This window comes from Notolabrus celidotus, chromosome 19 (genome assembly GCF_009762535.1).
Source record: "Notolabrus celidotus isolate fNotCel1 chromosome 19, fNotCel1.pri, whole genome shotgun sequence".
Taxonomy (NCBI): Eukaryota; Metazoa; Chordata; class Actinopteri; order Labriformes; family Labridae; genus Notolabrus; species Notolabrus celidotus.
The window spans coordinates 15,046,637-15,072,677 of NC_048290.1; the positions used below are offsets into that span (position 1 = coordinate 15,046,637).

The 26,041-nt window shown below is 41.1% G+C and overlaps 1 protein-coding gene across 1 annotated transcript in view; it reads left to right on the forward strand.

The window, feature by feature from the left end:
• The first annotated feature begins 874 nt into the window (after positions 1-874).
• Positions 875-26,041, forward strand: part of LOC117831447 (ephrin-A5b-like) — a 93,128-nt gene continuing 67,961 nt past the window's right edge. Inside the window, exon 1 of the mRNA XM_034710148.1 lies at positions 875-1,799. Coding sequence (XP_034566039.1) covers positions 1,675-1,799 — 125 coding nt within the window. The 5' untranslated portion in view covers positions 875-1,674. The remainder of the gene's footprint in view (positions 1,800-26,041) is intronic.

The window sequence follows — 26,041 nt, forward strand, 5'->3', positions numbered from 1 at the left end:
CCGAAGCCAATGAGACTGTGAGCAACCGTGAAACTGTACACTGCAAAAAATGTGCGCAATAACAAACCGCGCTGCAGCGGCTGCACTCGAAATATATCATGAATGAACTTGAACTGAGGTCTTAATGCCTGTTTCTGAGTGAACTGGTCTGCTTTGGATGCAATCTGTAAAAACATGATGCACCAAGAAATAAAAAGAGCTTAAAACTTGCACATGATATTGCATTAAACTCAATGTACTTTAAAATATCACTTACATGTGCAGTACTTTGATTTCCGGTGCAATACCTCATAATCATGTGCAATATTGTAAATCATCCCATAACATATATTATTATTATATTCATCTACTACATGTGCGCTCTGGCTTAGGCTAATTTAACTTGTTTCATGTTTTTAAAAGTACTTCTTTACCTTTCTTTGTACAGATAGTATTTTTATTTTTATTTAGAAATTTTGGATTTGTGTTAAGGTGTATATATTTATTGCCCTTACTGTCTTGTGTCCTTTCTGTCTTGTTGTGTCCTTACTGTCTTGTTGTGTCCTTACTGTCTTGTTGTGTCTTATACTGTCTTGTTGTGTCCTATACTGTCTTGTGTCCTTACTGTCTTGTTGTGTCCTTACTGTCTTGTTGTGTCCTTACTGTCTTGTTGTGTCCTTACTGTCTTGTTGTTAAGTACTAGTGTTCCATTCACCACGTCAAATTCATTGTGTGTGCGAGCTCACTTGGCAATAAAGCTTTCTTGAATCTTGAATCTTGAATCTTGAAAGCACAATCTCAGGCAGATTCAACAGCATGAACGCCTCAGCTACACAGACACACACTTTTTACAGCGTGCCCCGGCTGGCACAGTAGGAGGGAGGAGGAGAGAGAGGGAGAGGGGGTTGGTGGAGGAGGGGGGTTGGTCCGGGAGAGCATGGCCGCAGGAGCCACAGCGCTGCAGACTTGGTTTGGTTCCTGCACATTGGTAACAGCGCTCGTCAGGGGACATTTCACCCGGAGATTGTGAGCGTTTACGCGCCGTGGAGACATTTGATTTACTGCGTGTGTTGTTGTTCGGAGGGGCAGAGGTGCTCGGGCAGCTGGAGCTGAAGCTGCTGGTTGGAGTGTTCTTCCTTTCGTGGCTTCTGGTGATTCACGGCGAACAGGAGACAGGAGCACAGACACAGAGCCGAGGAGCGACGGGACAAGGACTGCGTTTCTCCTGTCGCTAACCTTTGCATTGTGGAACATTTTCTCTCCAGTTTCTGTGTTTATAACTGCGTACGCAACGCTGCCTCCTCTCTTGGTGATTCAATGCGAGTTGGAGAAACTGTTCGCAGCACTGCGCGGAGTTGAGCCGGGGGAAGAGAGTACGAGGTTCGGACTGAGATCTCCTGGATTTTAAACGGCTATTTCACTTTATGTGTGACTGTTTTAAATCAAAGTGAGGGGAGAGTTTGCGTTTGGTGCAAAGTCATTGATCTGACTGTCAGACTGAACAAGTCCCCGCTCTGCTCAAAGAAGATTCTAAGCTTCTTTTTTCTTCTGAACTCGGAGGAAGAGGCATTACATTTGTGCGGGAATTAAAACGCGCAAAGTGCAAGACTTCACTCCTAAATCCTTCAGAGTCGTAAACCTGATCCTGAGGAGGGACTGTTATCGATTTGGCTTCTCCGGAGTTCCACAGCAAACATGCCGCAGGTGGAAATGATCCTGTTTCTCATCCTCGTCATTGGGATGTGTGTGTTCGGCCAGGACCCGGCTTCCAAGGTGGTGTCCGACCGCTACGCTGTCTTCTGGAACCGGACCAACCCAAAGTAAGTAGCCCGACCCGTTCGCCTAAAGCTATCCTTCCTTCGGTCTCTTCAGGGACACACAGACTCACAGGGGATCCTGATTTATCCGTCACCCTTGACGTTGCGGGTTGTAGCTGCACTCCATCTGCTTCACAGTAGTTAAATTGTCGACAGACTGGTTGTTGTACACACTCTGTTCTCTCTCGGCTCAATATGAAGCAACAAATGTTCGCAGAACCTCTTCAAAAACAAAACCTCAGTGTGAATATGAAAAATATAAGAACTCTTTTTTTTTTATCAGTTTTGAGCTGAACTTAACAAAATGCAACATTTGCTTTAATTACCATTTTTATAAGCTCATCTTCAGCTTTCTTTAGGGGTGATGGATGTTTGTCAGATTCCCATTTGATTGCAACCTTTATTTGTTGTCTCCTTTGATTGATCGTCGTGATTATTACTCTTTAATAATCCTCCAAATCCGAATCATCTTTGTAATAACCCGAGCAGCATAAATCACTGCTGACGGATGAACAACATGCAATCCCCCCCACCCCCTCACACACATATCCTGGCCGCTATTACGCACCATTACGCGCTATTACGCATTAATGTTCGGTGTTTGCTCGGCGTTAATGTCGAAAATGAAATACATGATGATGGTAAGAAGCGCTGTGAGAGATGTTCGGTTGAGCCGCTGTCTTTGAATAATGCTGAGTCGCTTCCAGTCTGCTGCTGTCGATTAGAAATGACACAATTGATTCTGTGCCAGATGGAGACTCATCCTGGGAGACTTATGCAGATATATTGGTCAAATTTTGAGTTGTTGTGGTTCACGCCTCCCCTCACAGAGACAGTGCTTTGATTTTAAGGTGCACATTAAGTATGTTATGAAATATTATAAACTTTAAGTTGCAAGTTTGCATAAAAAGTCTCCCCAAATCTCAAATCTGAGCAGTGCTTAGGTGACATTTCTTCTCCCTGTGTGTCTCAGGGCATCTGTGTTGACTGCCTCTTATTACTTGAGCTCATCTGAGTGTGTCACTTTGTTTCAGTGTGACAGGAAAACTCTCCAGGATAATGTTTGGGTGTGAGTCCAGATACAATCAAATATCCACGTCAACATTTCCTCTGGAACATGCGATAAACTGGTTTGTGGAGCAGGAGAGGAGTTGAATTGACATCCTGTTAATGATAGAAATGCAAATGTTGGGATGGTAAGATCAAAGGCTGATGGAGGTCCTGCCCAGATAACAGACGGATATCTGAGACTGATAACAGCTCTCTGTCTCTGTCCTGCTCGCAGGCTGCAGGTTGCTTTTTTTTCCCTGTTGGCTTCCAGACTGTTCCCACTTCCCAAGTCTTGTTTCTTGGTTGCCATGCACCCCTGTCCCTCCACCCCGCTCCACCCCTCTTGCCCCCCTCCCGGCCCACGCTGAGGCAGACAATGCCGGGGTACACAGGGGTATTTCAGCTACGGCCAAGGCCCAGCGTGGTGCCCGGTCTTGTGAGAGATCCACACATGCTGAGGTCACACACTCGGTAGTAACCAGGCGAGTTTCGGGTTAAGCAGCGCAGAGGGGACCGTTGTCAGGGTCAAAACCGGGGCAGCACCGCCGGCCATGGGGCCCCGGTGACGGCCCCGGCACAGGCGCCCCGCCTGGGCTTTGTCTCAGCAGAATGGAGGCTAAATAAATGAGTAACTCTAAATGACTGTCTCCTTTTCTCATTCATGACTTTAATCTAAACCTGACCCCGGCTGTAGAATGTAAGAGAGGGCCGTGTTTAAAGCCAGGGGGCCCCATGACCCTCAGCAGAACCTAACAGTATTCCATACAAGCTTTCTGGCCCCGGATCCCTGCTGGTTAATGTAACCATACTCAGTATTGGAGCCCTGGGAACCTGCTGTGGTACAGTCCCAACTTCCAGATGAGCCCCCCCTCTCTTGCCTTCTCTGCTGCATATTTGACCAAAGTGGGAGAAATGGCATCCGGAGCAGCAGTCCATACTCAGCCATTCATGAAATCCCCTACAGGAGCTCTGGAATTGAAAAGGGAAGTGAGTCGTGAAAAATGGAAATGCGATGACATTTTCATGTTTTTCTATTGTTTCAAATGAGGCTGAAAGAAAGAAACCTTCGTGTGATTTGGCCCAACATGCGTCCGTGTTTGCTGTGCTTTCATCTCAGAGAAACATCCTCCCGTGCTGATGCTTGTTGCTGATTAGACGAGCAGGACTGTGAGCAGCGCTGGGAGAGGGATTTACAGCCCTCGGGATGGTTCAGTTTCGCCTGGAGTTTGAAAAGCCTCCACAGTGACAGCGAGTAGCTTTACTCACCCGTATAAGCTACTTAATGAAATTAAATGAAACTCCAGAATCAGGGAGTCTTGTTAGAAAGAAACTGCTGAGATGCATTTGATGAAGACTCTGAAAGTTTGTTCTTTTGGTGCCAGATCCTCCAAATAGAAGCAGAGAGGCTTCAGATAATTGTGTCTGCAAAAGGCTGCAGGGGAGTCTTCTGCATTGTTCTCCTCACTCCATTAGTCTGGAGATGTTATGTGTAGTGGTTGTGCACTTAGTTGCTACATTATGCTGGTTTGGAAAGTCTGGAAAGGCTGGTTTGGTAGTAAAGCTCAGGATTGAAAATAGAGTGTTGTAAATTGGCCCCATGCAGCCGTCTGGTCATATTGTAGACATTGTTTTCAGGTTCTCTAAGTTTGTAAATCACTTTGTTTCACTTTTATACAGTCCTCTGAAGTTGTTTCCACTATATTAAATGTTAAATAACTTTTAATATTAATGACAAGTTTATTGAATTGAACAGTTTGGGGCCATTACCCATCAAAAGTTGTGATAAAAGAGACCCTTTATCTACTTTTAAAGGAGCACTGTGAAAGACGGAAATCTTTATTGTCTCATCACACGGCATCAGACTTGATAGATCGTTCTTGTGGAAAAAACTCTGCCAAATGCTTTAACACTATGAAAAAAGAAGACGGATGGCTAAGGGATGCAAAGACAGAAAAGTATCATCAAATACAAAAAATAAAAAGTTAGATTGGATCCAAATTTGGCAGAAATTCTATAAATGGCGTCACAGTGAAGTTTTAGACATTGTAATAAAGGATTAAAGAGGAAATTTTATTTTTACTGTATTAACTGTATTAGCTCATAAAAAATCTTGAGACTTCTATCCTACGATGTATATTTTGTTACAGTATTAAAATAAAACAGAAGTTTCTCATCTAATTCCATGAAGGATCATTATACCTCATTTCAATAATAATTTGTCACTTCTGAGATATCGTAATATTTTCTGAGATGTTATTGTAATGTAAAAAATCTCCTTCTGTTCCAACCTCCGCTGTTACAAACTCTAAAGAAATGTTTGAACGTACTTTGAAGGTTAGAGGTTTTAAAGGCGTGAACTTAGCTTAGATGCCTGCTCTTTAAATCAGTTATGTTATATCGTTATTTATCATTAGTTAAAGCTTTTGTAAAGTAGGTCTTGTGTGAAGTAGTCCATGAAATGATTTTACGGCAAAGAAGACACAATCATCACAGTTTATTAAAGATCTTGTAACAACTTATCTTTATCCCTCTAAAATCACCGTTAGTAACAAATCATAAACCTGGAAATCAAATCAAATTTAGGAAGCATTTGTCCTCTTTGTGAGCAGTGAGCGTCACTTAGTTCCAGCATATTAATTCATTCTTAGGTTTGATAAAAAAGTGGCACCAGGGGAACAGCATGGACCTGAGAGTACAAAGCGGAGCTCGGAGAATACAAACTGAGGCGTTGGGTTGTGGAAAAGGCTCATGTAAGAAAAATGAGCCACAGATGTTCCTCGTCAGCTCTGCCGTCTGTGTGGGTAACCAAATGATGGAATAAAGCGTACGAGTGGGGTACTTACTGCTGCTCTGACAAGGAGCTATTAGTGAATTCCCTGCTCACCAGCTCTTTAGCTGCTTCATTAAAACCCACCCGGGTCCATATGGTCTGCAGGCAGGCGCTGCTGTGGCCCAAGGTGTTTATTTGTTGCTGATAGGTGGGATCAACGGAGAATCAGGGCCAGGTTCCGTCCTTAATCTCCCGAGCTGTTTGTGTCTCGGACGCCATGGAAACTGATACCCCTCGTCATCAAAGAAGCTCATTGGGTGGGACTAACGACCTGACAGCTGGGCAGAGAGGGATTCCAGCGTTCAGGGAGAGCTCTGTCACCCCAGGGGTTTCCTTTAATCCCTGATAATGCTCCTCCAAAGCTCTCTCCAGCAGATGCAACATATTTCTCCATAAGACAATCAAAGAATCTTTTCATTGGCTTGATTTCATGTTTGACAGAAGTGCGGTTGTTGACTTTAAAAGTCTTCTTTGATGATCCAATTCTCTCTTTCATTTCAGTCTGTGCACATATGTGATTGTTTTCGGTCGCAGAAATAGGAGTAAGCTCCTCAACTTGACACTTTTAGTGCACGCATTTCTCTTCAGAGCACAGTGACCTCCACTATTTGCTTTTTCTTACGCTGCTCTCTTTTTAATCTCCACTTAGAGAAACAATACTCTATTTTTCACTTGGTGGCGAGCTGATGTTGTGATAGTTTCCCAGTGGTATTGTGAGTTGCCCCGTTTGCATTGTTCCCTGTGTTTACCCTCGCTTTCCCCTCTCAGCCTTTTCCCGGCTCCCTGCCGCTTGGTTCCGCTTGGATTAAAAATGGACACAAAAAGGCAACCACGTCCAAATATTGACTGGGTCTCAGGACCGCAACCCCTCTCTCAGCGCCGGCACAGAGCGCCTGAAAGGCCGCTATTGTTTCTCTCGTACTCAGCGGCCCATAGCAGGGTTTGAGCTGTGCAGAGAGACAGAATTAGGAGGAGGAGGAGGAGGAGACGGGAGAGGGAGACGCGGTTGTGGAGAGTATGCATATGTTATCTGAGGTGGGGCAGGGAGATTATAACAGGCGGGACAGCACAGTTGCGGGGGTGAAAGAAACTTCCGAAATAGAGGCCAGAGGCTACGACAGAAGAACAGTGTCCAGGCCGCAGAGTCCCGGGGTGGGGTCAGAAGTGGTGTTTCCACCCCTGAGGAAGTGTCAATCTGAAAAGGCATCAAAGAGAGCTGAGTGAATGTGATTTCCTGCAGGGAGGGTTCAGAAACTATCAATAAAGTGAGGATGAGAGGCTTCTTATCTGAGGTTTACCTTTCATTTTATTACAAAGTGCAGGAGCATTAAGCCTCCTTACAGCACTCCGCTCTCTCAGAGCATGAAATGAAAGAGCAGCACTTCACAGATAGGATATCTGCCTTATTCACTCTCTCATATCATGTTCAGTGTCCTACCGCTGCCTGCTTTAATCACCTGTACCTTCAAAAAGTGCTTCATCAGACTGAACCTTCAGGTCACTTCTACTGAGAGTTTCATGTAATAAAATTTCTGAAGAGGAGGGACAGTCGTCCTGCGGAGACGCCCGTCATTCCTCGTGCTCTCTATGACCCTGCCTGCAGAGCGAAGCGGCCCCTGCCCTCCTTTACGCTCTGACTAATAAGTCGAGGCCCTCAGGCTGTGCCGGCCTGATTGACAGGAAGTAGTGACAAGGGGTGACTAATGAGTGTGGCAGGTTTATTAGTTTACGGCAAAATTCCTCACAAATTCTGACACAGCAAGTGAACTGAAGTAACAAAATATATTCTCTAAGTTGTCTTTTCTTTCTGGAAGTTGTTTTCTTTTAAAGAAACAGTCAACTTGTTTTCATATTGGAAATGGAAATTAGGGAAACCTTAGTGTCCTTTTGAGAACAAATAAAGGTTTGAATGAATAAATGAACAAATTAATAGTTTGAGTCAGCAGCCTATCACAAGAAAGGAGACTTCAGAATCTCAACATGGGAGTGGAAAGCTGATCTTTTCATGCAGTTGGTGAAAGAAATTATTATTTCAAGAGCTTTTTAGAACTGAGTCTCAAAACCTCGAAAGAAAAAAAGAGTGTGAAAGGTCTTTGCTTCAGCATGAAAACTACACTTGAGTTTACAAGTTTAGATGAAGGTATGTGGAAAAACAAACTTATGAATAAGCTTGTGAATAAATCTCTGAATCCAGAAGAACATTTCTGAGAAACAAAAGGCTGGAAACAACTTTAACTTGTTAAAGTTAACCCTTTCATTCGCCATATAAAGGAGATATTCCTTGTTCCTCTGAAAACAGTAACGTCATTGCACTTGCATATTGCTTTCCCAGTCAAATAGTCATACCTGCATAGAAGGAAATTTATGATGGCAGACTTCTGACTCTAGTGAGTTTATCAACGTTCTCCAGTCTAAGTCAGTGATTTTTGCCATAGTCATCTTGTTTGGTTGCCTGTTGAAGAAGGCTTCAAGTAAGATTTATTTTTATAGAGCACCTCTCAAGAACAGAGGTCACAATGTGCTTTACAACAACAACAAAAGAAAAACATTAAGAGGCAAAACAGAGATTGCAAGGCGCGTGGTGTTCTTTGCTAGTGTTTCATTAAGAAGTTACACCGCCAGCTACTGATTTATTTTTTTAATTTAATGCGGCTGTTCTCGTGTCGGGTCTGAATGTAGATCAAGTTAACCTTACAAGTCTGAAAGTAAAGCTTGTTTCAAGGTATTTTAAGATACTACGAGCCACAAGTTTGGCCCTTATTGCTTATAATGAGTAATAATATCTTCTAATGCAGCAAGCAACTTTTTCCTGACAAGTTTCTTGATTAAAGTATTTCATCTCATCTCAACTAATACACTTGCAGGTTTGAGTTTTGCAGTGTAAAGGCAATCTGTCTGCAGTTTATTCCTCTCAGTATTTCAGTGCAGTGATATATTTTTCAGAAACTTTTCCAGTGTTATGATCCTGAGAGAAGATTCGACACAGTAACAGAAACACGAACTGTAATCTGGAGAAGTCTTTAAACATTTGGGCTTGTAAGCGGAAACAGAAACCAATCTCTCTGCTGGCGGATGTTTCCAAATATTTCAGAAAATTAAATGTTTCTGACTCCAAGAAAATAACTCTGTGTGATTCGAAGTGTCCAGATCCGATAGTGTGCTGGTTTGGCATCCTGTGTTTGATATGCGCGACAGTCAATGGATTAGCGGGGGACTCTTCAGGCCTAATCTCACAGTCTCAGTCCGCTGCACAGAGGTTCACTTTTCTGCTGTTTTAATCTTAGTGGGGCTTTTTTGTGTGTGTGTGCTGTTTAAATGTGAGTGGTGAAATGGCATCCCCTGTGTCTTTGTAGGCACCGGTGAGGGTATTAGCAAAGAGGCTCTAAGGGGCTTAAGAGGTCAGCCCTCCCTTTGTGTGGAGACACAAAACACTTCCTGTGAGACCCTTCACCCCTCTCTGTTCTTCCCTCAGAAAGCCAAGGCCTGCCTGACCATTCACATTAATCAGCCTTAGCTCCTAATGACTGCAGTAAAGCTCCTAAAAACGGCCACAAAAAGAACCTAAAGAGCCTCTAAGCTGCTAACAGAGCGGGAGAGGCTGCTGCTGTTTGTAGTGCATCATGCAGAATCAAAGATCATGAGGCTGCGTTTTGGTCCTCTAAAGTCTACTCAGCACCAAAAAGTCAGGAAATGTGAGTTTGTGTCGTTTTTCAAGACTTTAAAGTGGATTCAGGGAAAGGGAAAGTTATCAGCAACCTCTGCAGCTGAAGGAAGGCTGCTGAAATGTTTGCACTGTAAAACATGTTCAGTTTTTAGTAAGACATTTTGTTGCACAATTTAATTCTTGAAGTCTTGATTTCTTTTTAAGACATTTTTGTAACATATTACAAGCACAATTTGACTATTTTCAATGTTTTTTAAAAGAATAATTCGATTTTTTTTTATTCTGGAGAAGCTATTGGCCTCAGTCTGTGCTATTTTTTCTAAAAAATTCAGAAGTAGCACCACTCTTGGCTTTTTTGGCTTAATATGTGCACATTCAAGGGATATGGGCGATTTTTCTTTATTATTTTTTCAGTAAATACACAAAACTAAGCATGACTGATGTAATTCTTCATCCCTTTTTATGCAGAAATTAGAAATTTTGAATTCGCTTTGCCATTAGCTTTGGTCTATATTGCGTTTTTTACTTTAACATTCAATTTTATATGGCACTATTTTATAGAGAAGGGGTTTACAAGGATACATATTGACAATTATGCAACTTTAAATAAGGATAACATGAAGAAATGTCCTGAAATTAGTAGATTTGAATTGGAACAGGTTGAAATCATGCAACATTACTAGTTTTTTTTCTTGAGTGTTTTTAGGAATAATTCTAAATAAAATAGTGTCATTAAAGTGTTTTTCTTTGTTTGTGAAATGGGGATATGTGTGGAGAATGAGCTGTTTCAACAGGAGTAGGTTAATCCATCTTATTCGTTGCGCTCAGTGCACAAACACATAATTAGAAGCATTCAGCTTCAAATTTCTTGAAATGGTTCTTTTGTGTTTGAAAATATGTCACATAATTGTTAATTCTTCTTGGAGTCTTTCAGGATTCATGGTGAATTAATGAAAAGGAAAATATTAGCAGGATAAATTCTGAGTTGATTCAGGAGGACAGAGTGGAAGCAGGACAGAACACAGTCAGCGGGACCATCCGAGTTTATTTTATCATTGTTTGGATTATTAAGAAGCAGCTAACCCTCTCCTCATGCTTATTTATCATAATTAAGGGAGGTTCAGTTGAAATTCTGCAGGTTTGACTCACTGGCGGTGATGTCAGGAGTTTCATTACGTGATGTTCCTGACAGGACAGACGCTTTCTGTCTCTGCTGGTTTGAGACAAATGGAGGTTATGAGAAAATTGGCACATCAGTAGATTGAAATCATAAACCATTATGTATGAAATGTAAATTGGCTTGAAATCTATTCTTGATAAAAAGCAAATGTGATCCTTTTGACAGCGGGGGCCAAACACAGTAAATGTTTCTGGAAGTGTATTTGGGTCAGTGCGGCTTTGGAGGGAGGCCTGAAACAAGAAGTATGTGCACCTCCTCATCAGGCCCTTGTTTCCTGATTCTAAATGGCTGCTGACTTTTTACTTTTTGTGTTTCTTGGAAGAAATTAGGCCCAGCTGACGTGTAGGTTAGTGAATCATGTGTGATTCACAGAGTGATGAAGCTCTGCGAGACAAACCAAAACATCTGATGAAGAAAAATCTGCTTTGTGAGCAGATCTTGACGCTCGCTGTGTTCTTAGTTTCTTTTGTTTCTCTGGTTCAAACGTCTTGTGTAATCATTTGGGTTTATCTCATGATAGTTTAAAGCTGTTTTTCTGTTACCACAACAGAGAGGAGAACTTTTGGCTTGTTTTGCAGTTTTCAGACCCATGTGGCGAAAAAATATTGAAAACACAATTTTTATTTACACGCGTGTGACGTACAATTGTTGTTTCATGAACTTGGTGTGACTTTGCGGACCTTTCGTGTGGCTCTCCGGCCCGTTGAGACCCAAAGTGTTTCCTCCTGTTGGATTTCAGCACACGTGGTGCTTTGGGACCCATGAAATATTAAAAAAGTCGTTTGTGATCTGGACGAACCTTCACACGCAAGCAGGAGAAATCCAGGTCAGGACCGCCATGACTCTAATAGAGGGGTCGACATAATGTCGTCTGTTCTTTTTCTTTTTCTCAAAATTCTTTCCTGGCCTGTGTTTCTGTGCTGATGTACAAACGTGATTAAATAGTTTTGTGCATTTAATCACTACACAAACTTGAGTTGTGCAGGCATTAATTGAATTCTCAGACAGCTTACGTGTGCACACTTTCCGTAGACGTGGCTGATTTCTTCCTCCTCCTCTTCGTCTTTTCTCTGAGCTGTGTGGCGGAGCGTGGAGCTCAGGCAGCCATTTTCCAAATTCGACTCCATTTTGATTCAAAGAATAAAAAGTAGGTTACGAATCCTGGGATGTCACTAGAGTGTTTTCTGATCTTTTCAGACCTGACACTCAACTCCGGCAAAAAAAAAAAAAAACCTTCTTAGGAACTCACTTATGTCTTTAAAGGAACTCACTCGTGTCTGTTACTTCAATCTTTGAGTCAGATGTTCCATTAATGTGAAAAAAAAGTAATATGAGAAAAAATATTACGTTTCAATTATCAAATCAGTCTTTATTCATGAACCTTGATTCTGTTGAAATGATATAATTAACTTTTACAAAGTTCAAGATCAAGAAACAATCGTGCACATTTTTTGAAAATTGAATTTTGAGGTAATTCTGTTAGAAATTCTGTCCACAGTGTTTTCAGACTTACTTGTGCTAATCTATTTCCCTAAATCACATACATTGCTGAAGATTGATTAGTTATTATAAAATCTTTAGTACATTTGCCTCATTTCATCAAACAGTGTTCATGTGCAGGCGGTAATATCCTTCACCAAATCAATGTGCTGGCCAGTGCTGAACACAAACTCCGATAAAAATCAGACGACTCTAAAACTTGATCTGATAAAGATCTTTAAATCAGTCACAGATATTTGATATGAGCACGGAAACTTCAGACTGTCTAGATAAAGCTTTTGAGATGACGGACAGCAACAAAAGACTTCAGCTCACTTCAAATATTGTGAAGAAGCTTTAGTTGTATTTCAATCTTTCTTTGTTGATTGTTGAAAATAAGTTCAGCCAACTAGTTTTCTCCTCATAGATGTTGAGCTTTCAGTCTTATCTTGTGCTAAAAATACTTTAAAATCAAGGCTATGCAACTTGAAGCTAGTTTGATAGTTTGACCCAAATTCAATGCAACACGGTCATTTATTTTGGATAAGACACAGTAAAGTCTGCTGCTGTTAATTGTGAGCTTTCTGGCATCTCGCAGCCTGATTGACCTACTAACACAATAATGGTGGCACAAGCTTTGGTGATGCTCTGTCGCCCGGTTGCCATCCCTGCTGCCCGTGCGAGCAGCTACCTTGGCGCTCGTATCACCGGTCACAGCAGCAGCACGATGGGAACACGCGGGCAGACGCTGGGAGCGCTCGCGCCGATGATCCCCTTTTATGTCTTGGCTCCATCAGGGCCCGGAGTTATTCTAGTGCATAATTGATGGAGGAGTTAGAATAGCAGAAGTAATGCGATGAGAGGGTGCAGCCAAGCGGAGCGAGGGATCGCGTGCGTGGGGCTGCAAACATTGCAGGGGACGAGAGGAGGGCATCTGGCGTAACAGGTCCCAGTGCTGAGTCGACACAGAATATGTCACCGCTGCAGCCAATCGCAGAGCTCCTTTTCCCGCCCAATCAGAGTGCTCCACTTGAGCAGAGTACTACGCTTTCATGAATCAAGACTCTAGGTTATGGAGCCTTCAAAGAGCTTTTTTCAGCTTCTTTTCCTTCTTATTTCAGGTTTAAGATTTCCAGTCGATCCCGGCGTAAAACTGAGATAATTACACCTCAGGAATGTTGTAAATCTTTTCTTTGTGTCCGACTTTCTTTGTCCTTTCCTTTAGAGGATCCTGAGGCCGACTCTGCGGTATCAGCAGTGACAGGGTGGATATCACACCTAGACAAGCACCTACAAAGAGAAACTAATGGCCCAACAAGTCTGTTATTGTCTGTTTTACAAAGGAGACAAGGTCACAGAGAACCCGTCCCGTCCTGCATGAAGAGACGAGGAAACTTCTGAGGAAACTAATAAAAACCAGGAGAAGAGACGAAGCAAACCAACAAATCTTCAGTCTTACTTTAATAGCAGAAAGTTTTTTTAATAGGCTAACAAATTACAGAAAAACTACAAACTGATATGGCAGGACATGTGCATATGTTCATGATTGAGCATTAAAAATGGAAAAAGTTAAATACAAAGAGGAATAGAGGAAAGCACCCATAAGTACGTACATGATGTAAGGAATGGCGATGTGATGCACTCCATGTTTGACATTTCAACCTTCATTACTAGTTGCAATTATCTAGTTTAATGCACTTTAAAAAAAAGAAGACAACCTAAACTAGAGGGTTAAGCTGATAAAAAACTTTAAAAGTCCTTAGAACAAGAAAGAAAGTGGCGATGTGACTGCTGCACTTGTTTCAGTAAAGTACATTTTATGTAAGAACTTAATTTAAAAAGCTTGTTTCAGCCTAACACAGAATTAAGCCAGAACAATTGCTTTTTAATACAGTAAACGCATGAAACATGATTTTTTTTAAATCTTGAAAATATGATTATTTCAGCTCATTAGCAGATGTTTGAAACAATTTTTTACAGAAGTATAGTTTTGATTTTACAGCTTTGAAAATGTTGAGTTTTAGCTTTGTAATCACCCCATCTTCAAACTGAAGTACCCAGACCAGACGACTCCAGCACAGAGTGTTTGTTGTGTATCAATTAGCTTCATATTCAGTGCCTTAATATGCAAAATGTGCATTAGAGCCGGCTAATGGAAATTTATTGTAATTTGTGGAAGTGTTCTTTTAATTATCCAGCAGCCAGCGTAATGCAGACAGTGAGTTTTGCAGTAGTTTTGTGCGTGGCGGAGCAGACAGTAGCGGCTGTCTGAAACACAGACCTGTCCAGCTGAGCACTTAGAGGCCACTGGACCGGTACTGTGCCTATTAACATCATAAAATCCTGCTCATAAAGATGTTTTATTTGTTTCCTGAGTGTGCAGGCTGCTTAGGTTTCCATCAGAAGTCTTTATGGCTCAATGCTCATATTTCTGTCTCTGCACAGAGGTGACTATTAAGTTTTAGTGGACTTTTGTAAGTAGCAAAACGCTCGGTCACAAAAAGTTCACTAATTACTTTTTTCTTTTTGATTGTGGACTTGGGAAGTTTTTCAATACGCTGTGAGAGTTTGGAATAATACATCTGGTATACCCAGTGTCATTTAATGGCAGGTTTTAGAAAAAAAATCACAGGTCATATTTAAATACAACAAAAAAATATTTGTAATCAATTTGCACCTGAATTAATTTGTATATTTATATATTTTTAGCTTTCTCTGATTATCTTTGTCACTTACTATATATATTTCATACTATTTTTCATTAATCACACCATTTTTACTGTATTTTGATTTACTTCCCGTTAACATTTTATTGCTTTAATTTTTTTCATTGACAGAATAACTTTTTTTTTTTCAGTTTTAGCTTTATTATTATTTAAAATAATAGCTTTATTTTTAATGGAAAAGACAGGCAAACGAAATCTTAGTTGAATTAATCGCTAAATTATAGTCAGTGCAAAATTAGCTTTTTGCAAATTTAAATGTATTATTATATGTATGCTTTGTAAATGTTTAGTCATTTGCATGAATATGTGCTGTATGATTTCTAAAGACATCACAGTATATAAAGATGTGATACCCTTGCACATAGTTATACCTGAAATTAATTAAATATTCAACATAGCGTTAAATTGTAAAGACATTTTTTGTTTAATTGCTTTTCTACATTAAGAAAAAATATTTAAATATTAAATAAAGTAGTTTCCATCTTGTTGTAACTTTACTTTACCTTATTTCAGTTTTTTAGCATATCATTAGATTTTAACGGTGCTGCAGCCATCCTTTTGAACATTAAGCTGATATTTAGTCTCATGACTGCAGCTCTACCTTCTGCAAAAGTCTTTTCAAAGCTAGGTGGCATTTGCAGGGTTGAACTCGCTTTGATGCAGCCGTGTGTCCCCGGCGCCGGGTTCCACCTCTGTCACTTCCCCTCAGTTTCACTTATTTGAGCCTGTGTGATTATAGGCTGGAATAAAAGGCAAGAATTGATTGTAGATGAGGAAGAAAAAAAAACATGGGCCTTAAGTGTGGATGTTTGAGTCCTGTGACCGCTCCTCTGAGTCACATGGTCCTTTCCAGAAGTAGTGTTGGTGAGGTCTAGACACGCGATACACAAGGGGGTTAGAGAAACACGCCGGCTAAGACGTCACACACATTTACCATCCACCAAGCCACTCCTGTATGGAGGCAGGCCTGTTTCTAAATTTGCCCAGCAACCCAGCAGTGGAGTGGGAGATGTGGTGCGATGGTGCTGCACCACTGTTTGACAAAGGTCTTCACTTGTCTGATCAGAAATCACATTATTTCCTGATTGTTTGAAAGTACAGCAAAGACTCTGCCGCCTGTAAAGTTTGTGCTGCAGTGGTTAATTTTTGATAATTGTTCCCTTGTTGAATTAAGAGTTTGAAATTGAACTCTGGAGGCTGAATCACCAGCTAAGGGGCTTTTTTTAATTTGGTGGTATCACCTCTTTGTCATTTGCAGCCAAAAATGTTAAAATTAGGTTACAAATCCTCCACACTGCAGTAAAAATGTAAAATATGCTAATTAGTCCAAACCCCCCTCCTGAAAAAGAACCCCAAAAAACAGGGGTGTGTCCTCGTTGAGAGTCTCCAATCAGGATTAACCCATTACCCCGCGGCAGCCAATGAGGCGTGGAGCAGCTGTGCTTTCATTGGTCCGCCGAGTGCAGATCACCAAAACTGTGCCAGATACACCAGGGTAGAAATAACCCAGAATTTCTGTTGCCTGAAGGGAGCAAAGCTCTTAATGCAGCATGTTGAATCCAAGCTGCAGCAGCCGCCTGCTTTCTGTAGGATGTAAACTGAAATGCCAACAACTATCTGAATAAATCACTATCTGTATGGTCGCTCCTCTTCATGGCTCACACAGAGAGTCTGCCACAGTATAAATGTTAGAGGTTACAGCCAGCTGACTGTGCTTCTCTCTTTCATGCTTCCTTGCTCGCTAATTATGTCTGCCAGTGCTTCTAATTCTCCACTTTCAAGGAAGCTGAAATCTTTTTGTCCCTCCAAAAAACTGACATTTGAAGTAATTAGCCTAGAGAGAACAAAAATCTACAAGTTTAAAGTGAAACTATACCTGTTCTGTACAATAACCTTCAATATTAAAGCACAAAGTAATACAAGAAACTCCAGATAAGCCTTGTCTGTGTGACAGCAGCACAGATTTTAAACTATTCTTCTTAAATTCAATCTTTTTCGGAATCCACACCATTTTAAAATGTATCGCAGGTTGTATTCTACGTGATGTATGAAATATGTTCCCGAATGAAAGATTTTTAATGATCTTTTTTAAAAACTCTCAAAAGCGTAAGACACAACATGGTGCCGTAACCCCGTAAACCTTTAAAGGGCCCGTAAAATGTCCTTGGCATGATCCCAAAAAATGTCACAGTGCGTACAATTTAAGTACAAAATATATACAATAATGTTGCTGCTGGTTTGATTTGTTAAGATGTTTTGAGAAGACTTAGTAGGATTTAATTTTTCCAAATTTTCTATAGTGACATAAAATCTATAATCTAAGACAACAGCAAAAATAAAAAATCAACAAATTCACGTATGTGGTATCATCAAGCCTGCACACATTTATTAAAATTACAATATTTAGTACAGTGATTAAAAAAAAAGATTATAAATCATGTGACAGAAAATTAATTTGGTGCATTTAAAAATATATGTATTCAGGATTTAACCAGATTTTTTTTTACAGTATCAGATTTGCTCACAAAACATTTAGATACCAAAAATTTTACCTAAAGAACCGAAATATGTCTTAAAGAAATGTTACTGCACACTAAACTCCCGGTTCAAAAAGTATTTGTTATAATTCTGTGAATACTTTGATAGATGAGTCGTTGAATATCCCAAAAAGCTTTATTTTCTAGATGAACCACTTCTTTTTTATATTAATTTTGTTAAGTATTGTCTTGTCAGACTTTTAAATGTCTTCACCTGCAGGTGTGTTGCTCCTGGTTCAGCTCTGCAAGCTTCCCCGTCCAGATGTTTCCCATCCAGCTGCTCTGCTATTAGATATAAGACGGGTGATTAAAGCTTCTCAGACTTCCAGTCTTTGTTCTGCACCCAGAAAAAACTCCACTTTCACTTCTGATCACTCCTCTCACTCCTTTATTCCCTCCATACATGCAAACATACGACCACGAGGCGTTCATTGTACGTTTACATTACTGTAACGGCGCTGTTCTGCACTTGATTATGAGCTGACGTGTGCAGTCAGCCTCCAAACAGGACAAATGTGTGGAGTGTTCCCCTGAAGTTGGTCCACTTTGTGAGTGTGGACCAATTTGTAAGAAAACTCTCTTCCTTGTGATCCTGCTCAGATAAATGTCAGCACATTGGTGACTTTAATTTGGCGGTGTGCTCTGTGGGTGCAGACACACATTTAATCTACTGTGGAAAATGAGTCTGCAGACTTTGGGGAGACAGTGTGATCACACACACAGTCACTCACACACACAACACAGGCCATGCATGCCTGCACACACACCGATGCAGACGCAGACTTGTGAGCAGGGTGTCATATGTTTATCATGTAAGTTAGCTGTTTGATCATAATTTGTGATTAATCAGCCATGAGGGCTTTTGAATTAAGAGCAGCTTTTCATGTCAGAGTAACTGCAGCCTAATCCGTCTGGCCTTTCCCAAAAGCTTTATAGTTTAGCGGAGCAGATGACACAGAGCGGGCGGCTGGGTGCTGGTTACAGAGTCTTAGAACTGAAAGGTTGCAGGTTTTAGTCCCAGTCTACAATAAACTCCTGCTTTACTGATGAATTATGGATCTAGGAGGATTTATCTTCGCACATTCAGACAGTTTGTCATCTGGATGAATCCTGAGCAGGCGAGGAATCTGCTCTCTCTTTGTCTTAAAAAATGTCTCAGGTGTGGAGCTTCAAAGATTTGCAGCAAGAAAAGACCAAAAGGAACAGAAACACAAGAAGAAATGCTTCCACGAAGATGCTAAAGTCTACGAAACATGGTTTCATGTACTGAAAGTGACAACACAGCACTACACAGAGCCAGAAGATCGACTTATATTTAGAATCTTAAACAGTAGACTGAGATTGATTTTCTCAATGAGGAACTCTTCTATCTTCATGTCACGTATCCTCCATTTGGCTGGTTTCTTCCACATACAGCAGCTGAAATCTGTCCTGAAGCTAACGCCCGGACATGATGCTCACGTCACTTACTGGTTTAAGAAAACTGGTCAGTTTCGTTCAGCACTTCATCTGAGAAATAATGTTTTTTATTCAAATAGTTTGCAACAACATAAACGTTTGTAAGAGAACCTTCTGGATTTTTTTTTCCAAATATATTTATGCAATATAAAAACGCCTGACTGGCAGGTTGCAAAAAAGGTGAAACTGAACTTATTAGTGTATTTACTGATCATTTTTGTGACTTTTTTTGGCCAAAAATCACAACCTTTATCACTCTCAGTATGCGTATTACACATAATTGTTCACATTTTTCAGTCATGTTCAGTACAAAAGCATTAGCCGTAGCTTTAGAATGTTTTTATTTTAAATTTAAATCTGACTAAATACACAATCTTTCCAGAATCTCAACGTAGATACTTTCATTGCCTAAATTTAACCACAAAACAGAGCAAGGACCAAAGTTGTGAATCCAGTGAATGAATGTAGTGCAGTACTTGCATTGTGAAAACTATCCATGCAGGTATTATGCAGCCATAACCAAATAATTAGCAGTTCTGTATTAATCGTATATATTCTTTAGTATACAGAGTTTGATATTGCAGTATAAAGTCTTAAAATCTGTACTTTTTGTTGACTTGAAGTCAATATTTCTGATCTTTACATTCACCCTGAAGCGGCTGTTTTATGAATTAAACTAATTTATTGTGGAAAATCTGAAAAATTTTGCCTGAATTTTGAAAAAAGGGAAATTTGGGAGATGCAGGTAGTCAAACCTGAAACACCTGAATGTTGAATTCTCATCTCCTGAATTGTATTGGAAACCATGCTTGCAGCAAAAAAAAAAACCCTGTTTGTTGTAAAAGCATGTTATTGAAGCACAAAGTGTAATATCTGCCTGTGTGGACTCATAAAGTACAATCAGAGGTGAAAATAGTCACAGCTTTTGGGTTATAATAAGTGTATTTATATATAAATACAACCCCCTTACTATCACTAACAATATTTATTTTTTTTTCCGCCCAGCTCCTTACTTGAATCATTTTATAGCTGGCCTGCTCACATGCAGAGACTTTGTTCTTTAATTGATTTGAAAGCTCCTTCGTCAAGCAGAGCATCAACTCAAAGTTAGGATTCGAAAAATAGCTCAGACCAACTCTTTTAAGAGACAGTTCTTGCTTGTGCAAATAAAATCTTTTCACCATTTAATTCAGAAAAGTTTCAGCCAAAACAAAGCCTTCACATTTATCTGCACATGTCTGCCTGTTCGCCTCCATTGTTTCTGTTCCTCTGCATGTCTGAAAGAAACAATTCCCTTCTAATCTCACGAGTATCCATGCCAATAAAATACCTATAAAACGCTTCAGACTCACCCTGCACGCCGTGCCCTGGGCACACTGTTCCCTCCCCACAAATGTTTCTCCTACTGCCCCCTTTGTTCCGCTCCAGAATGGAGTTGACGCGTGTGAAACCGAACGTGATATCAGGGGCCCGAGGGTTCATTATTCGCCGCTGTTCTCACGGGGCGAGTGAAAAATCACTCCTTTGTGCCTTGGAAGAAAGAGCCTTCCTCTGACCTCATGGTTACGCAGTGTAATGTCAAAAGGCCCCGAGGTTTGTGCGGTGTAGCCACACCCACTCTGTTGTGGAGCCGCCGTGGAACCCAACCAGGGTTCCCCATCCCTGAGAGGAACAGAGTGAGGAAAAAAGCAGCCTCTTGTAAACAAATGTTTGGATCCCACATCCTACACCACACTAATTGGACCTTGGCTGCTTGGAGAGTCTCTTTTTCACTCAAATCCAAATAGTGCATTTTCTGCATTCTCTGTATACTGTCCACATCAGACCACACTCACTCTCCAATTAGGCTCCTTCATCCAAAGGACACGTTAAAGACTCCTTGGTCTCTCTGCAGCTCTGCACTCTATCAGACCAGTTCGAATTACAGGTTTCTTAACGGTTGGGGAATCTCCTCTGCTCGTCTTGGAGAGTTGACCTACATCAAACACGTTTCTGTGTGCATCAAAGTGGCAGCATGAAGACGCTTTCCAAGTGGCAGATCTTAAAGCTTCACTGTGAACACTTTTAAGACATGATGACCCAGAGGAGGAGCCTTTCAGGTGTTCATTTAAGATGTGTTTTACATTCATATGTGTATATTTTCTACTCTTAATCCCACACACATGAAAAGAAATATGACATTTATGTTTGTTTTTTACCTGGAAGTGTTTAATTCCTTAAAATAAGTCCCAAAGTATTTATATTTTAACTTGTTTCAGGTAAAAGAAGATTTTACTTTTATTCTAGTTACTCAGTCTGCTTGAATCTGTCTTGCCATAGATGTTTCAAAACTTCATTTTCTTGTTTATTTGTTTCTTGCATCGTGACTTTTGTGAACATCACTAAAAAAATGCAGAGTGTAAGTACGTGGGAGTTAGCAGGAATACTAATTTTAGCACTAGTCCCAAGGCAAGTTATAAAAAAACAGACATGTAATGCTACTTGAGATGACACATTAAGGGATTAAAACATAAATTGACTTGCTAAAATTCTGATTTATGACAATGAATGCAAAGTCCTTTGGTACTTTAAGTCTTGAGGCAGCTTTGGTCTGTCTTGTTTCATTAAGCTGACTTTATTTGTCATATAGTCCCTAAAAAGCACAAAGACTATATTTACTTTTTATAAGATCCAGTGCTGTGATACCTCAGAGTGAGGCACAACATACTAAAGAACCCTCTCAGTGATGACTTATGTTTCTGTTGATCTCTTGTTTGGAGATACTTTATCTGCATAAGAAATTTTGGGATAATTCTAGTTAAAAAGTTTTAATGCAAAGACAGATTTGTTTTGCAGCAGCTGCTTAAACCTGCAGTACTCCTCCATACTGCTGACAAGTCCAGAAGTTGACCGCAGGCTGTGATGGAGTTTTCATAGCAAATCCTTGTAACTGTGCGATATATGATAGCCCGCTTTAATCACTCATTATTATGACACGACTCAACCAAAGCGGCGCTCTCATGAGGTTGATTTTGGATGCAGCTCTAATGTTCCATCCAGCTCCTCCATCTTTCTGTCGTCTCCCGCCTCCCTCGATAGCGCCGCCTTGTTAGCCAGGAATGTGGAAACGGGACATTTCTGCTAAACTGAAGCTTCATGGGAAAACGTTGCTTCTTCTGTGTCTGCAGAGGAAGAACTGTTAATGGATTAAGTGGCTGCTGTTTCCCACCCGAGGACCAGGCCTTGCTCGTACCCCGGTTTATTCAATCTCCCCCCCTCCATCTGCATGCAGGGCTAATAGGCATGGCTAGCGTAGCTCAGCTTTAGACCCCGGTCCTCCGCCATGAACTTGGCTTTCCTGCCCCTCTTCACCCCATTCATGTCAGCAGGTCCTGGCAGTCTTGTCGGGCTTTTTTGAGTGTGTTCACTTTGGACGGCAATGAAAGGAGTCGGGGGAACACGGGATCTTAAATCACTTAATGAGGGGAGACAGGCAACGCTTTTGTCCAGCTTGTTCTGGAGCTGCGTCCAGCCAAAGGCCTCTAACGGGCTCTGACACCTCGCTCTGCTGCAGACCTGAGGGTGTGTGTGAGTGTGTGTGTGTTGGTATGTTGCCAGCTTTGCCTCAGCCTGCTTTGGCTTCGACGTTCCGACCATTTTTGTTCAACTTCGCAGCATTTATTCACATTTCCTCACAAGCTCGGCATGTTTGTTTGGTCTCGGCCTTTTTTGTGTGTTTGGGCGGCAGGAAGCATATTTGTATGTGTGGTGAGGGTTAAGTGGGAGGCGGAAAAGAGGCCACATGATGTGTGAGGCGGCCATGTCGAGGACAGGGTCGCTCCCTGCGGGTGTTTGGCCTTGGCCTACGTTAGCATGTGCTGACTGAGGCGGAGCGTGGAGGGAAAATCCAGAGAAGGAAATAAATAAACAAGTGGCAGCAGAGCTTCATGTGTTTGTGTTTGGTTGTTACGTCGTCCTTGGAGTCTTTCTGATCCAATGAATAAACACACAAATATGTTAACGATGGGTGGAAAAGATCATTAAACGTTTTAACGGGGCCAGAATGTGTTGTTCTCAGGTTTGTTCCACTGGAGCATGCTGATCTTGATTCTTTCTTTTTCAGAGACAGGGTTCTGAACATAATGTCAGATTATGCAAAAGGTAAAATAACAGCACGTGACCTTAAACATCGGGGCAATCACACGACATTTAGACATGTTTACAACACTGCAAGAAGTGACCTGGGGAGCTGATAACTAAGAGGGTAAAAAAAGTAGCCTGAGAGTTTTTCGACTCTGTGTGCCAATCATTTAAATATGCAGTTTATAGTAGCTCAGTGTTTCAATGTGCGCTGCTGAAGGTTTGAGGTTCAATATCAATACTAGAAACTATGCTGTCTTATTTTCTGGTTTCTGTTAGAGTCAGTGCTCCAATAAAGTAGTTCTTTCATCTCATTTGACCAGAGTTTTGCATTGTTCAGCCACTGTACACAAATTATCAACAAATATCCAATGCTTTCTCGTTCCGTGCCGATGCTTTGTCACATCTTTCACGCCTTGGATTATCAGGCAGAAACACAGAGTAGTGGCGGATAAGCATCTTTTTTCAGGAGGCTATTTTTCTTCTTCTCCTAAGTTAACATGTTTGAATACAAGCCTGACTTATACTTCTGCATTGAATCTACGCCCTAGCATACGCCATATGGTTTTTACGTAGCCTTCAGTCGTAGCCGTACGTGCATATCCTCCAAAATGTAGCCCCACACAGAAACAACACAGACCACAAAGCCCCATGATTGTTCCGTGATTTTATTTCCTGCATTTACAACATTTCAGGTATCACCATCGTCCTCTATCTATACGCTGATTCAACCAAGCCATTTCCTCTGTTTTCTTCGGTGCAGTAATTGCAATATGATGAACTGCTGCTTATCAATGTGCTACATTTCCAACATCATAGATCAGATTTAGTCATCATTGGTTCCTATGCACAAACAAGCTGGGAACATTGTGGGACTGGAAGCTGATTATGTGACTATAGCAAAGAAATTGGATTGCTGTCCAGTATTTAGGCGGAGTATTATAGAGCAACATGGACAAGTACACACACGTACGTAGCCCTCACGATGGTGTAGCCTCAATGTAGAGTAAACGCAGAAGTGAACTGAATTAGCCAGGTGCTGCATTTCATTTTTTATTTTGGCCCCAGTTTGTGAAAGTTTCTGCTGTTTTTCTGCCACATGGAACCTGAAACATTTTTGACATGTTCAGACTCAACGATGAGTTTGTCCTTGCATTTTTCGAGCCTACAATAAAAGGTTTCTTTAAAAAAGTATTCTTCAAGCCAGCAAGTGAAGTGTCCCTCAAAGTAGAGCTCACACTGTGTGCCAAACAGTCTGCGTCAACATGAGGTAGCACCATCATGAGGATCAGGAAGGCCCTGGGCAGACAGGGGTCAGCTTTGGAGGTCTCCACTCTGTGACATCACATCCCTGGAAACCCCCCTCAGCATCCTCCACCCTCCACCAGCCAGACTCCCTCTCACCTCCCTGACTCTCCTGCAGCTGAGAGATGAGCGGCTGTCTCCTCCTCTGCTGCTGTTGCTGCTGCTGCTGCTGCCGGTTCAGTCTATTCACCTCGCTTAGTCCATTCTCACTCATGCGCCTCCATTAACACTCCCCCACAGTCTTCCTGGATACTCCTTCCTCCTGTTGTCTCTGACATCTCTGCCCAAGGTGTAACAGCGCTGGGATGGCTTTTTGCCTCTGACAGTTATACTCCCCCTCTCTCTCTCTCTCATTTATTGTCTTTCCCTGACTACCACCAACTCCCTCCTCTCTCTCTTTCACACATGCTGCACACACACATTTCACACATTCTCGCACACACCGAGTAGCTGGCATGCTGTCGTTTGCTTCCAGTTCTAGAGGCATAAATGAGCTTTCTGAACTGGTCTTCATTAGAAACCGAGCTTCAGAGGACAATGTGTGCACCCTGGCACCAAACGGACCCCGTTTGAACCATTTACATATCAGTTTCAAACAGCTGCTGTACATGTGTGTGTCTGCGTGTGTGTGTGTATTGAGGGTTTAAGTTGGACTCTAAAAAGCAGAGATTTATACGGCGTTTTCAGTGTAGCTTTAACTGCAACTGCTTCTTGGCTGTTAGAGCTCACTGTTCTTTTCAGCTGGCTCAAGTCCGGCTCCTTTCACAGTCCTCCAAAACAAGAAGAATGCCACGAAGTTCCCATGGTAAATCACAATCACATTTACATTTTAGGCCTCATCCAGAATGCCACGAATACTATGGGAGAGGCTGTGTTCAGGCCCACAATGGCACTGCATTAAAAAACCATAAAAGCCTGTACGGGTGTGAAAACAAACCACCACAAACAGTTTGATTATATCACATGCCAACACATTTTTACAGCTGTTTACACTCTCTGAGGACAGATTTTACAACTCTGGAAGGATATACAAACAGTTCTGTTCCTCATTCCTCTTTTTGTTTTCAGATAAACGGTAGAACTGCAGAGCTTGATTCTCATTGTCTTCAGCAAGAGAGTTATTCTAACAAACCCAGTTAGAGATCAAATAAAGCAAAACAGGAAAACAGTACCAGCAAATACATAACTATCACATTTTTGAAAGAGTTACACACAACATTGTACTCTACAGAGAAGGTTTACTTTAAGAACGATGTTGAAAGGCAATCATTAATTAACAATGAGGGAGCTGGAAAAAAATGGCGTTGTTTTTTGAACGCATTGTCAGAATTAGGGATGTAAATTCGAAGTATTCTCCGTGATCGATTTTTGGAAATGAACAGCTCTATATTTCTAGTTTTTAAAAAGTGTTTTCTAAGAGGAGACAGAGACTTGATAACTCATAGAGAAATTGAGGTACATTTTAGATCAAAGATTAAAGATTTCAACATTGAGGGTTTTAATTTGGGTCAAATCGATGATGTTTAGACATTTCATTCTTTATTAGATTAGATTTTAGTCCAATACCTAAGTCATTTTCAAAACAGAACCATGTTTTATGTGCAAAGATTTGCAAATATAACCATTACTGGCATGTAGGAGTTCTCGTATAATAAAACTCACAGCAAAACCCAGATCGTAGAGATGTGCATCTTTCCTTCACAAGACGATCTGATTAAATTCTTGATAACTACGGTCTGAGTCAGTCCGTAAAATGAAGAATGATTTGGCATGATTGGATTCGGTACAATTTGATTCAGTCCTTTGCAAAATGATAAATTGCAAGATTGAAGATGCTGAGCACAGTATACAGGTAAGCAGCTACATCTTAAACCAGTTCATAACTTAAAAACTATAC